A 15,076-nucleotide genomic window follows, 5' to 3' on the forward strand; every position below is an offset into this window, starting at 1 on the left:
ATAGGTCTGTAACAGTTTGGGTCCAGGGTGTCTCCCCCTTTGAAGAGGGGGATGACTGCGGCAGCTTTCCAATCCTTGGGGATCTCAGACGATATGAAAGAGAGGTTGAACAGGCTGGTAATAGGGGTTGCGACAATGGTGGCAGATAGTTTCAGAAATAGAGGGTCCAGATTGTCAAGCCCAGCTGATTTGTACGGGTCCAGGTTTTGCAGCTCTTTCAGAACATCTGCTATCTGGATTTGGTTAAAGGAGAACCTGGAGAGGCTTGGGCGAGGAGCTGCGGGGGGGGCGGAGCTGTTGGCCGAGGTTGAAGTAACCAGGCGGAAGGCATGGCCAGCCGTTGAGAAATGCTTATTGAACTTTTCGATAATCATGGATTTATCAGTGGTGACCGTGTTACCTAGCCTCAGTGCAGTGGGCAGCTGGGAGGAGGTGCTCTTGTTCTCCATAGACTTCACGGTGTCCCAGAACTTTTTGGAGTTGGAGCTACAGGATGCAAACTTCTGCCTGAAGAAGCTGGCCTTAGCTTTCCTGACTGACTGCGTGTATTGGTTCCGGACTTCCCTGAACAGTTGCATATCACGGGGACTATTCGATGCTATTGCAGTCCGCCACAGGATGTTTTTGTGCTGGTCGAGGGCAGTCAGGTCTGGGGTGAACCAAGGGCTGTATCTGTTCTTAGTTCTGCATTTTTTGAACGGAGCATGCTTATCTAAAATGGTGAGGAAGTTACTTTTGAAGAATGACCAGGCATCCTCAACTGACGGGATGAGGTCAATGTCCTTCCAGGATACCCGGGCCAGGTCGATTAGAAAGGCCTGCTCACAGAAGTGTTTTAGGGAGCGTTTGACAGTGATGAGGGGTGGTCGTTTGACTGCGGCTCCGTAGCGGATACAGGCAATGAGGCAGTGATCGCTGAGATCCTGGTTGAAGACAGCGGAGGTGTATTTGGAGGGCCAGTTGGTCAGGATGACGTCTATGAGGGTGCCCTTGTTTACAGAGTTAGGGTTGTACCTGGTGGGTTCCTTGATGATTTGTGTGAGATTGAGGGCATCTAGCTTAGATTGTAGGACTGGCGGGGTGTTAAGCATATCCCAGTTTAGGTCACCTAACAGAACAAACTCTGAAGCTAGATGGGGGGTGATCAATTCACAAATGGTGTCCAGGGCACAGCTGGGAGCTGAGGGGGGTCGGTAGCAGGCGGCAACCGTTAGAGACTTATTTCTGGAGAGAGTAATTTTCAAAATTAGTAGTTCGAACTGTTTGGGTATGGACCTGGAAAGTATGACATTACTTTGCAGGCTATCTCTGCAGTAAACTGCAACTCCTCCCCCTTTGGCAGTTCTATCTTGACGGAAGATGTTATAGTTGGGTATGGAAATCTCTGAATTTTTGGTGGCCTTCCTGAGCCAGGATTCAGACACAGCAAGGACATCAGGGTTAGCAGAGTGTGCTAAAGCAGTGAGTAAAACAAACTTAGGGAGGAGGCTTCTGATGTTGACATGCATGAAACCAAGGCTTTTTCGATCACAGAAGTCAACAAATGAGGGTGCCTGGGGACATGCAGGGCCTGAGTTTACCTCCACATCACCCGCGGAACAGAGAAGGAGTAGTATGAGGGTGCGGCTAAAGGCTATCAAAACTGGTCGCCTAGAGCGTTGGGGACAGAGAATAAGAGGAGCAGGTTTCTGGGCATGGTAGAATATATTCAGGGCATAATGCGCAGACAGGGGTATGGTGGGGTGCGGGTACAGCGGAGGTAAGCCCGGGCACTGGGTGATGATGAGAGAGGTTGTATCTCTGGACATGCTGGTAGTAATGGGTGAGGTCACCGCATGTGTGGGAGGTGGGACAAAGGAGTTATCAGGGGCATGAAGAGTGGAACTAGGGGCTCCATTGTGAACTAAAACAATGATAACTAACCTGAACAACAGTATACAAGGCATATTGACATTTGAGAGAGACATACAGCGAGGCATACAGTAATCACAGGTGTTGAATTGGGAAAGCTAGCTAAAACAGTAGGTGAGACAACAGCTAATCAGCTAGCACAACAACAGCAGGTAAAATGGCGTAGACTAGGCAACGGGGCCAACAGATAAAACAAACAAGCAGAATGGAGTACCGTGTAGCCAAGAGATCAGTGTCCAGGGGGCAGGGGGCAGCGGTGGATGGGGCAGGGAAGCTGGACTGGCGAGTGTTATCCAGGTAAAAAAAAAACTAACAATGACTAAATAGCTTGTAGCTAGTTAGCTGGTTAGCTTCTGGAGGTTCTTGAGTGTGTTCTAAAAATAAAAAAATAATAGCGATTCCGTATCACATTGGGTGAGGCAGGTTTCCGGAAGGTATAAACAAATTAAAAGTCAAAAGAGATAGAAAGTAAATATGGGTCCGGTGAGCGTTTGGGACGCGGCGATTCAGGCGGTTAGCAGGCCTGTGCTAACAAGCTAACAGTTTGTAGGCCCGGGCTAGACAAGGTAGCAGTTAGCGGACCGGAGCTGGACAAGCTAGCAGTTAGCAGGCCGAATTAGCAAGCAGGGAGATAGCGAGGGCTAGAGAGTTAGCCTTTGGGGGACGTCGCGATGGGGTGAGTCTGTTTATTCCTCTTCATGCGATGACATCGATAGACCGGTCGTGGGCCCGGGTATTGTAGCTCAGGAGTATGCTACGGTGGTAGCACAGGTGCTATGGCCGGGCTAGCTTCAAGCTAAGTGGGTGGAAACGCTAGCCAGGAGTAATCCGGGGTTGCGGTTTAGCTAGATAGCTAGTTGCTGAAAAATCCAGCTGAAAGATGTTCCGTTTGCGGTGGGAATCCGGGGATGAAAAATAAATAGGTCCGTTATGCTCTGGTTAGAGTCGCGTTGTACGAACAGGCGAGAGCTTTCCGAACTACAGGTTAGTTGATGACCGGTTAGCTGAAGACCGCTAGCATACCCGCTGGCTAGCTTCAGTTGAGGGGTTCCGAAGTAAATATAAATACTTTAGGAAAAATAGCTACATTGGGTGAGTCGGGTTGCAGGAGAGTATTTGGAAGCTTAGGGTTTAGCAAAATGTTTTCAAAGAGATATGTGGAGAAAATATGTAAAAAACGAAAAAGAAACGATATATACAGGGACACGACAGGACAGGACGACTTACTGCTATGCCATCTTGGCCATCCCTAGTCCACACCAACCTCTCAGAGTGGATAAACAGAAGGTAGCCTTCATCATACAGACTCAACCTTATGGACAATGGCATGCATCTCATCAAAGGTACCACTTTGATGTGGCTGTGCACTGACACATATTTTGGAAAGGTAGGTCTCTATTTTGATCGAGTCTGACAGTAATGAATGGCCACTGGAAACGGGGCCATATAATTCTGTCAGGGTGCTGGCAGAACAAAGCTGTTCCATGACTCCTGACAACCCCAAACCTGAGGAAGCTCTAATAACTGTAATAAATTAGCCAGACTCATTCAAGGGCAACGGAGTCCCTCTAATGAATGTATTTAATTACCACAGTGGTCCTAGGTCATCCACGTCAGATTAATGAGATTAAACTGTGTGGATCCCCGTGTTGCCTCCAATGGAACTATGTGCACCCAAGGTCACACACATTCTGGTTTGCCGGTTTATGCAAAATCATTTTGTATACTGAGATAATTCACAGATTTTTGGTTGTTTTATGGTTAGTCAGAAATTGGTAAACCTGTTGTCAGAAATTAGGGTTACTTAACTTGCCTTTTGGAATGACGATCTGTATATGGTGCCCCCCTTTTTCAAATTGTACAGAAACAAGTTTCATCAGTGAATTTGAGTGCACCTGCCGCCTCGATAGTAACAAGCAGCCGTAACAGAAGTTGAACAACTTGCCGATTGCGATTTTTGTTTGTTGTTGGGGGGTGCAAATACCTGTAGCCTTTTTTCTCTCAGAGCAGATCTTTAATTTATGACCTTACTCTATAGGAACTTGGGAGTGGGACCGTGGCTTTGATGTAGTCAGTCAGTGGAGCGCATGCTGCACTGACTCTATCTGCTGGTTTTAAAATAACCATGATGTCAGGGTGTGGCTCTGCTCAACCTCATTACCCACTTACCCCAAGGTACCCTCTGCTCTGCCATGGCACACTTTGCAACTGGAACACACGTCTGCAGCTTGACACCACCTCACTCTGCCCTAGATCAGCACATGTAAGGGCTGAGGCGCACCAATAGCGTTTGCTGGCTGAGAGTCCTTGCTGTGTCTCATCCTCACCTAAGGACTGTAAATGTAGACATTTAACCCTATCAGGGGATTGGGAAATAAACAACTGTCTTACATATTTTGAGGAAGGGCTGGGGAAGGTCCCAGCTGCTTAGGAGAGTCATTTCCAGTAGGCGGATAGGGGCAGAGGTGTAAAGGGACAGTGGTCCTGACTTGCTATAGGGGATGTCTCTTTCCTCAGTGTTTTTTGTTACTGCCCACATGATCCTCATCTGCTGTGACTCGGTTGGCATTTGTTGGGCATCTGGGACAAGGAGCTCTAAGCCGGTTGCAGTCCTTTAAGGGCTTCCGTGTGGTCTCTCCCTGTTCTCTCTTTCTCACCTATTCTCTCACCCTCACTCATCTTCTCTCTTCACTTCTCTCTGGTATTTATCTCAAGTGCTCTCTGTCTCGCGCTCTCGCTCTGCTACTTCCCCTTACCTGCATTTCACTAAGGAAACTTAAACTGTCAACATTTGTAGCTAGGCGGGGCGTAATGTCTTACACTTCGAAGCGCAACATGTAAAGTGTTGGTGCCATGATTCATGATCTGAAATAAAAGATCCCGTAAATGTTCCTTACCACAAAAACCTTATTTCGCTCAAATTTTGTGCACACATTTGTTTACAACCCTGTTAATGAGCATTTCTCCTTTTCCAAGATAATCCATCCAACTGACAGGTGTGGCAAATCAAATTGCTGATTAAACGGCATGATCATTACACAGGTGCACCTTGTGCTGGGGACAATGAAAAAGCCACTCTAAAATGTGCAGTTTTGTAACACAACACAATGCCACAGATGTCTCAAGTTTCGAGGGAGCGTGCAATAGGAAAGCTGGCTGCAGGAATGTCCACCAGAGCTATTACCAGAGAATTTAAAGTTAATTTCTCTACCATAAGCAGTTTTAGAGAACTTGGCAGTACATCCAACCGGCCTCACAACCGCAGACCAAGTGTATGGCGTTGTGTTGGCGAGCAGTTCACTGATGACAACGTTGTGAACAGAGTGCCCCATGGTGGGGTTATGGTATGGGCAGGCATAAGCTATGGACAACGAACACTATTCGATTTTATCAATGACAATTTTAATTCACAAAAATACCGTGATGAGATCCTGAGGGCCATTTTTCTTTTATGGTATTTGTGACCAACAGATGCATATCTTTATTCCCAGTCATGTGAAATCCATAGATTTATTTCAATTGACTGATTTCCTCATATGAACTGTAACTCAGTTGTTGCATGTTGCGTTTATATTTTTGTTCATTATAGGTCTGAGTGTGTTAACATCACATGAAGTCATGTTGTGTACTATTGTCACTATTAGAAAAGGATTTCATTATTTGACAACATCACTAGTTAGATAGGTTAAATCATTTTTATTTTAAACACAAAGAAATAGGGGCTAGCTTTCCAGAAACACTATCAGGTAACTCGACCCCTGAGGAGTTAACATACTGTACACTCACTTAAATCTTTTGAGAGTCTGGTGGGCTGTGTTACTGAAGATGCTTTGTCTTAACCCTGACGGACACACACACTGTGGTGCCCTGGCGCTCATACAGGCTCAGTGTGTGTTTAATCTCTCCCTGGCTTCACTTCTCTGCTGAGAGCATTCCTGGCACCCATAGGCCATGGGTGTCACACTCCAGAGCTGGCACCTTGCCCCCCCCCCCCCCCCTCCTTTCCCAACAACAACCCCCACCCCTTTGAAGGACGGTCTAGTTTAGTTTAAAGAGCAGATTCTCCTCGCATACTGTTTCCAAGTCTCTTTCTCTGTCATAGACCTCTGCCCAAGCCTCGATCCAAGAATTCCACTTGGCAGAGAACATAATTAAGGGAATGTCTGCTCTACTGATACGTAGCATAACCTTCTCTCATGGGATCTGTTTTCCTATTTTTCTGTCTCTTTCGCCATTTTGAAAATCAGTGGCTACATGACTGCCTGTGATGGTGGCCGAATGAAGTCCTGCATGGCTCGTTATGCGAGTTCACATCTTGCTTTATATTATCATAGCGAATTCTAAATGAATATAGGCAACTAGAATACAGACTAGGCTAATTATATCACGTAACCAAAATGTTAAGTTCTCCTTTTCCAATTATGTAACTCATCAAAGCTGCAGAAGATCTTCTAACTGACGTAACATATGGTTCAGGATGTAAAAAGACAAGATTTGAATTGCCACTTGTGAGGATGAGTTGGCTGAATTACTTTGATCTCTCTGGCATTTGCTCAGTGCTGTCATGATAAAGATGGCACTATTTGACTTGAAGGATAGGATGTGGTATAAGCTTGCTCAGTTGAACTCTTGGACAGTTTAACTGTGCAGTTACCATTTCAAGATTGATACAAGGTGTACCAATGTACACATCTAGGCTTGTGTGGAAGAGGCGCCAAGGCACCCCTTTCATCTCCCCAGTGGAATCTGGGATTAAATGTTAAATTGAACCTCCTTGGCACAGCTTTGCCCCTCTTTTCCAAAGCATCTGACTGTTCTCCATGTTTAATGTCCCTCTGACACATTCTCCACACCAATTTGTTTCTTTGTGAGTTCCTTTCTGTGTGCACAGACCACACCGACGTGTCTGAGAGAGGTGTCCCTTCTTCCCAGTCCTCCCTCCAGCTCCTGTTCCCTCTGCTCCCTCCAGCTCCTGTTCCCTCTGCTCCCTCCAGCTCCTGTTCCCTCTGCTCCCTCCAGCTCCTGTTCCCTCTGCTCCCTCCAGCTCCTGTTCCCTCTGCTCCCTCCATGTCCTGTTCCCTCTGCTCCCTCCAGCTCCTGTTCCCTCCAGCTCCTGTTCCCTCTGCTCCCTCCATGTCCTGTTCCCTCTGCTCCCTCCAGCTCCTGTTCCCTCTGCTCCCTCCAGCTCCTGTTCCCTCTGCTCCCTCCAGCTCCTGTTCCCTCTGCTCTCTCCAGCTCCTGTTCCATCTGCTCTCTCCAGCTCCTGTTCCCTCTGGGCCTGTAGGGTTCCAGTGCTGCAGTGGCTTGACTGGGAGCAGAAAGATTTAAGCCCTGTCAAACATGCTGCTCAGTTTTCCTTGCTTTCTGCTCCTCACTTCTCTACTCCTCTCTCTCACTCTTCCCACTCGCTGTCATTGTGGCGCCGGGTGTTTAAACATGCCTTGTGCCAGCCTGGGTTCCGGTAGCTTCCACAGTGCTGCTGCCTGTTTGTTTGTCTGTGTGGTTGGTTGGTTGAGTTTCCTCCTCCACCAGAGCTAAGCTGAGAGGTTCTGTTCCCTGGCCCATATCCAGAGCCCCCAGACAAAGAGACTATTGATTACTATCGAGGGGGAAGAGACTGGGACTTGTTTTCATGACAGGTTTGATTTGATTAGGTGTGTTTTGTGCCTGCAAGCCAGAGATGAGACGACATGCTACAAGTAGAACCTCTGGTGACCTTAAACACACCGCTGCATATAGAATGTAGAACTGAGGAAGGAATAGGATTGGTTTGTTCTTTTCTTTGACAACTTTATTGATTGATTTTCACAAACCAAATATGGTAGTAATAAACTGTAAAGAGATCCAGACAGATGGAGACAGGATTACCCTGTAAAAGAGAACATCATTAACACCACTAATACGTTGTATTAATTTATTGTCTACTAACAGATCCTTACAAATGTCTGGTTGGATGATATCGGAGAGGGCCTGATTGTCTGTCTGTAACTTATGATTCCTGAACTCATGTTGTCAGGGAGTTCTGAACAACAGGATACATTACAGTGCCTTCAGAAAGTATTCGCACCCCTTGACATTTTCCACATTTTGTTTTTACCGCCTGAATTTAAAATGGAATACATTTCAATTTTTTTGTCACTGACCCCATAATGTCAAAGTGGAATTATGTTTTTTTGAAATGTTTACATATTAATAAAAAATATAAAGCTGAAATGTCTTAAGTCTAGTTATTCAACCCCTTTGTTATGGTAAGTCTAAATAAGTTCAGGAGTAAAGGTTTGCTTAACAAGTCACATAAGTTGCATGGACTCACTCTGTGTGCAATAATGGTGTTTTACATGATTGTTGATTGACTACCTCAGCTCTGTACCCCACACACACAATTATCTGTAAGGTCCCTTAGTGGAGCAATAGATTTCAAACACAGATTCAACAGCAATGCCCAGGGAGGTTTTCCAATGCCTCGCAAAGAAGGGCACCTATTGGTAGATGGGTAAAAATACAAAAAGTAGACCTTCAATGACCCGTTGGATGGTGTATAAACTCACCCAGTCACTACAAAGATACAACCAGCCTTCTTAACTCCGTTGACGGAGAGGAAGGAAACTGCTTAGGGATTTCACCATTAGGCCAATGGTGACTTTAAGGGGCGGTTTCACGTACAGAGTTTTAATTAAAGTCAGGACTAGGCTAATTCTAATTAAATGAATACCAATTTTTTAAATGGCTATTTAAGACGTTGCTTAACTTCAGATTAATTAGTTCTAGACTAAGGAGTCCTAGACTAAGGTAAGGACTAACCAGTTAATCTTTGTGAAGTCTGATTAGATTAACGATGTGCACTTAGTGCTGAACTAAGGATGCTTCAAAAACCAGGGGTGGGACACTAATACATAAGCATTGTGTGGAATTGGAGCAAGTCACCTAAACCAAGCAAAGGGGCGAAGCTAGAATAATTTCAGTGACATTGAAAAAAAACTCTTGAAGCGAATTGTGTCAAATCATCCAATTATGAAGAACAGAGCATGATTCATCAACAGAAAACAAGAAAAAGAATGCCTGGACTACCATTTGTAATGAATTCAACTCAAATGAAAAGTAAACAAAAGGAATCTACAACAACTTCAGGTAAGATACTGTATTGGTTGGCACACTTTTTCAAATCAGTCACTTTGAAATGTTATTTTTCTCGAGTAACACAACACAGTGGAGCCTAAATGTATTTGTTTAACAGAAATGTTACACAAATAATATCATAAATAATAACGAATATAATTGATATTTTGTCTTATCTTGTCTTTCTAAGGTCCTGTGGAAAAACCTGCAAGTCAATTTAGACATATGATGTTGCTCGTAGGGAGCGTTTTAAGACTGGTAAGACCTTAGACAGATGACCTGGGGGACTTGTTGACCTGGATCATTGACAGCCAGCAACCCCTGGAAGGGGTGACATATTGGACACTTCAGGTGGGGGACCGTTCCAATCCTCATTTGGTTGGATTCACTCAGGATGTGCCATCCCCGTAATGCAGGGAATATGTCATGTTGTCAGTCAACTCTTGCACTCCCATAAAAAAATGATGTAATGAAGTCAACTCTTGAAGAAATCATGTTATTTAATGCAGCAACATAATCATTTTCTATAAGCAGATGATCACTTTGGAGGGGACCACTGCTGCAGCCAGGAGGGAAGATTGTCTTTGTCCTCCTGCCGGGTTAGTGAAGAAGGCTGAGCTTGCATGAGAACCTGGCCATGGAATTTCATGGGTGCAAACTAATGTATTTAAAAGAAGAGCATGATATGTTGATGCACATCCTTGATGTTGAGTTGTCTATGAAGGAGGAGTGAAACATGAAGCAACACCAATGTTATTCTCAAACCAGCATCAGTTCGGGGTCCCGATTTTATTTCCATTTATGAATTAAAAGCTATGGCTATTGTTTGCTTCAATCACTTGAGCTATCTTTGTTGTGAGAAGGGCTGCATAGTAAAATAATATCTGCAGGCTTGTCTACTTCTGTCACTGTCTGCTTCAACCTTGGGAACATCTGGGTCATCCTCATCTTTCAATGTGAGGATCTGGGCAGCTATGCTGTTTGAGGTAATTGTGAATCACTGCTGTTGCTATTATTACAATGCAGCAGCATCTTCCTGGTTGAAAGCGCAGTGTGTTTCTGAGACATTGGAAACAACTCTTCCAAACATGCTCTGGTGCGGGTATGAGCTTGGTTGTACCGTTGTTGCTCAGGTCCTATTGCTTGAAGATAGGGGGTGAACAAGAAGTTGGTCTGTGCATACCAACACTAACCAAGTATGATTCCACTATGTTGTCCTCCTTCAAGCTGAACATACAAAGAGGAGTTTTTGAAAATCCTTGAGTCATGAGTTGCACCTTTCCAACGTGCAACAACGTTGGAGAACTGCAAATTGGGAGTGCGCACACTTTGTACATTTATTGAGAACCAGTTTTTAAGATTCCTGTTCTCCTCAGCATCTGCTATAGAGTGGCAGTTGATGGGAATATGACATCCATCTATACAGCCAATGACTCCAGGGAAGTTCCAATATTCATTGAACTCTACCTTGTAGTTGGCTTGGGCAGCATCACCAGGGAACTTGATATAATTGTCTTTCAGTTCACCTATAGCATTGCAGACTTTGTGGACTAGGAAGGTTCCAGATGACAAATTACGTCAAGGTGATCAGTACTTGAAGGGATGGCCCTTCCCCGAAAAGAGTTGGGTGAAATTATTGGCTCAAGCAAACAAATGTCAGCTGCATTTTCTATTTCCATACAGAAAATGATTTCATCAGGGGGTTAACCCTGTCTAAAAACATAAATAAACATACTAAACAAAAAGAGCACTTGTTGTTACAAGAAACTGCTATGTCCTGTTACAGGAAACCGCTACAAAGTCTTCTGCGACCGACGATACATGAGAAGGTTGAAAGTGCTTGTTAAAGATAACGGTAAAGGAGGAAAACAAATCAAAAGCACATTAGTTATCCCTTCTGTCTGGCCTTGTGGTGCACTTTGATCATCATTGAAATAGTCCAGGTTATCAATTTTCCTCCATTGCCAAGGTCAACCTGGGAGCCAACAGTCATTAATCTGAAGTTAAACCTGCCTCTGGCCAGGTTTTATTCAAACCTTCAATTAGATCTAGATTAAATATAACCGTCCGTCTGAAAATCTGACTTAAAATCTAGACTAGGGCAAGTCAAACTATTATTTTAAACAATGTCTGTTAGTCCAGTTTAAAAGTGCAATTTGGTCTAGGATCAGGTTTAATCTTTTTCAATATAGTCTAGGATCAGGTGTCCATAAAACCTCCCTTGTAACAGTTGGAGTTTAATGGCTGTGATAGGAGAAAACTGAGGATGGATCAACATTGTAGTTACTCCACAATACTAACATTGAGAGAGTGAGAAGAAGGAAGCCTGTACAGAATTTAAAAAAAATCAAAAACATGCATCCTGTTTGCAACAAGGCACTAAAGTAATACTGCAAAAAATGTGACAAAGCAATTAGCCTTTGTCCTGAATACAAAGTCTTACGCTTGGGTCAATTACAACACATTACTGAGTACCACTCCATATTTTCAAGCATAGTGGTGGCTGCATCATGTTATATGCTTGTAATCATTAAAGACTGGGGAGTTATTCAGGATAAAAAAATAAACGGAACGGAGCTAGGCAAAATCAGGCAAAACGTTAGAGGAAAACCTGGTCTGCTTGGCAACAAACACCGGGAGATGCATTCACCTTTCAGCAGGACAATAACCTAAAACATAAGGCCAAATTTACACTGGAGTTGCTTACCAAGAGTTATAGTTTTTGCTCAAAAATAATTGAAAATCTATGGCAAGACCTGAAAATGGTTGTCTAGTAATGATCAAAATCCAATTTGACAGAGCTTGAAGAATTATGAAAAGAATAATGGGCAAATGTTGCACAATCCAGGTGTGGAAAGAGCTTAGAGATTCATCCAGAAAGACTCACAGCTGTAATCTCTGCCAACGCTGCTTCTACAAAGCATTGACTTGGGAATGAATATTTATGTAAATGAGATTTCTGTATTTCATTTTCAATAGATTTCATGTTTTCACTTTATCATTATGGGCTATTGTGTGTAGCTGGGTGAGAAATAAATCTATTTAATCCATTTTGAGTTCCGGCTGTAACGAAACAAAAAGTGGAACAAGTCAAGGGGTATGAATAGTTTCTGAAGGCACTGTATGTCGTTCTGCTCTTTGAATATATTTGCAGACTGAAGGCATCTATTTTTAATGGAGATCTAGGTTATGGCTAACTGGGATATGGTTCAGGTTCAGCCCATGTCTGTTTTCAAAGCTGTTACTCCACTTTTCTGTTTCTTGTTATTTTTGATGAGTCTGTATGGGTTCTTTTCATTATAATTTCACTCTTCGCTGGGCAGTCATTTGAGTGTCCCAGCCAGAACCTCTCAAGCTGTTTGCTGATGAGCACTTTTCCCCTGTGTTGCCAGTGTGGTTTTCAGTAAGAGGAATGAGTTTTGCAAATCAGCTTACAAAAAGAATCACTCGATGTGGTTTGAAGTATGTAAGGTAATGAATGCATGTCTATGGGAAGAATTGATCATGGATTTCCATCTGGGGGGGGGGGTGATGATGTTTTAAACAACAGTAGTAAAGTCTAGAGTAGGATGAGCTGTCCTTGTATGTGAAGGGAAAATGACACTTCAGATGTGTATAGCTCATTATGCAGACAACTGAATAGCCTCGTCATCTTATTAGCCCTTTGGATACAGGGAGATGGATGTCTGCATTGGGAATACATGTATAAAGGGTAGCTACTAGAGAATGGTGATCAGTCAAGGAGAATTCTAGGCACTATGTTATTGTGAAACGTTGTCTTTCATTATGCGGTTATGAGTAGACATATAGTGCCTTCAGAAAGTATTCATACTCATTGATTTATTCCACATGTTGTTGTTACAGCCTGAATTCAAAATTGGTGAAAAAAATAATAACACCCATTTACACACATTACCCCATAATAACAGTGAAAACATGTTTGCAAATGTATTGAAAATGAAATACAGAAATATCTCACACCCCTGAGTCAATACTTTGTAGAAGCACCTTTGGCAGTGATTACAGCTGTGAGTCTTTCTGGCGAAGTCTCTAAGAGCTTTCCACACCTGGATTGTGCAACATTTGCCCATTTTTATTATTTTCATAATTCTTCAGGTTCTGTCATTGATTGCTGATCATTGCTAGACAACCATTTTCAGGTCTTGCCATAGATTTTCTTGTAGATTTAAGTCAACTGTATCTCGGCCACTTGGGGAACATTCTGTGTATATTTGACCTTGTGTGTTTTAGATTATTGTCCTGCTGAAAGATATGTTTATCTCCCAGTGTCTGGTGGAAAGCAGACTGAACCAGGTTTTCTTCTAGGACTTTTCCTGTGCTTAGCTCCATTCCATTTATTACATAACCATACCCATTATTACAAGCATACCCATAACATGATGCAACTTGAAAATATGGAGTGGTCCTCAGTAGTGTGTTGTATTGGATTTGCACCAAACATAACATGTTGTATTCAGGACAAAATGTTAATTGCTTTGTCATGTTTTTTTGCAGTATTACTTTAGTGCCTTGTTGGAAACAGGATGCATGTTCTGGAATATTTGCATTCTGTACAGTCTTGCTTCTTTTAACTCTGTGGTGGCTGCATCACTTATTGTACACAGTGAGTCCATGCAACTTATGTGACTTATTTAGACAACTTATTTAGGCTTGCCATACCAAAGGGGTTGAATACTTATTGACTCAAGACGTTTCAGCTTTTCATTCTTTAAATTAATTTGTAAAAATGTTGAAAAACATAATTCCACTTTGTCGTGTGTGTGTGGTGTGACAAAAAAAATCTCAATTTAATCCATTTTACATTTTAAAAATGTCAAGGGTTGTGAGAACTTTCTGAAGGCACTGTAAGTAATGTTTGTGATGTAAATCCAGATTTTGAAGCATTAATACTGTGTCCCCTGCGTCTCTCCTCTTCCTCTCCTGTCAGATGGGATCCACTCCGTGTCGGCCCAGTGTCTGCTCCAGGTCACCATCATCACAGACGAAATGCTCTCTAACAGCATCACGCTGCGATTGGCCAACACCTCCCAGGAGCATTTCCTGTCCCTGCTATTGGCCCAGTTCTTGGAGGGCGTGGCCTGCGTGCTGTCAGCAGACCGCGAGGACGTCGTAGTGTTCAACATCCAGGATGACACAGACGTCAGCGCCCGGATCCTCAATGTCAGCCTGTCTGTGGCCGTGCCCAGGGAGGGCCCGCGTGGAGGGGGAGAGGGGTCCCGGGGGGACGGAGGAGTGGACAGAGGGACAGCAGGGGCCAATGGAGCGGCAGAGTACTTTGGTTCTGAGGAGCTACAGGAGAGGTTGTACCTGAACCGAAGTCTGCTGGCTCACATCTCCTCCCAGCAGGTGCTGCCCTTCGATGACAACATCTGCCTGAGAGAGCCCTGCGAGAACTACATGAAGTGTGTGTCCGTGCTGAAGTTTGACAGCCTGGCGCCATTCGTGGCGTCCGACACCATCCTTTTCCGACCCATCCACCCCATCGCCGGGCTGCGCTGCCGCTGCCCCACTGGCTTCACAGGAGACTACTGTGAGACAGAGATCGACCTGTGCTACTCCAAACCCTGTGGAGCCCACGGCCTGTGTCGCAGCAGAGAGGGAGGCTACACCTGCGAGTGCCTCGATGACTATACAGGTAAATGACCTCTCTCTTGATTTGATGTTGAATTATAAATTAAGATATTTCACTTCGTAACTGACGTAAGTGTCACAAAAAGCAAACCATTATAAAAACCCAAAAGATGATTTGGATGTGTTTGCAGCATGTCCTGTATTTATAGTGAATGGCCTCATAACCGCCAGACACAACAGCAAGAGTAATGTTGTTTCATATTCTCACTAAGTGGCCATAAAGTACATTTTAATGTCTAATGTCCCATTGGAAATTCTATGTATGTAATCAATCTTGTTAATGAATGATTTAATTCATTCATTCCGTCCTACTCTCCGGTCTACAGCCTGGCTAAGGGCCTATACAGTGATGACACCCGTTCAGCTGGACAAATGCAGCGCGGTGACTTATTGATTT

The 15,076-nt window shown here is 43.9% G+C and overlaps 1 protein-coding gene across 2 annotated transcripts in view; it reads left to right on the top strand.

The window, feature by feature from the left end:
• LOC109891099 (cadherin EGF LAG seven-pass G-type receptor 2-like) overlaps positions 1–15,076 on the top strand; it is a 91,280-nt gene that overhangs the window by 24,628 nt on the left and 51,576 nt on the right. For both annotated transcript variants that reach the window (XM_020483403.2, XM_031825172.1), the window contains exon 2: positions 13,976–14,683. In XM_020483403.2, coding sequence (XP_020338992.1) covers positions 13,976–14,683 — 708 coding nt within the window. The remainder of the gene's footprint in view (positions 1–13,975; positions 14,684–15,076) is intronic.

This window comes from Oncorhynchus kisutch, linkage group LG5, assembly GCF_002021735.2.
Source record: "Oncorhynchus kisutch isolate 150728-3 linkage group LG5, Okis_V2, whole genome shotgun sequence".
Classification (NCBI taxonomy): Eukaryota; Metazoa; Chordata; class Actinopteri; order Salmoniformes; family Salmonidae; genus Oncorhynchus; species Oncorhynchus kisutch.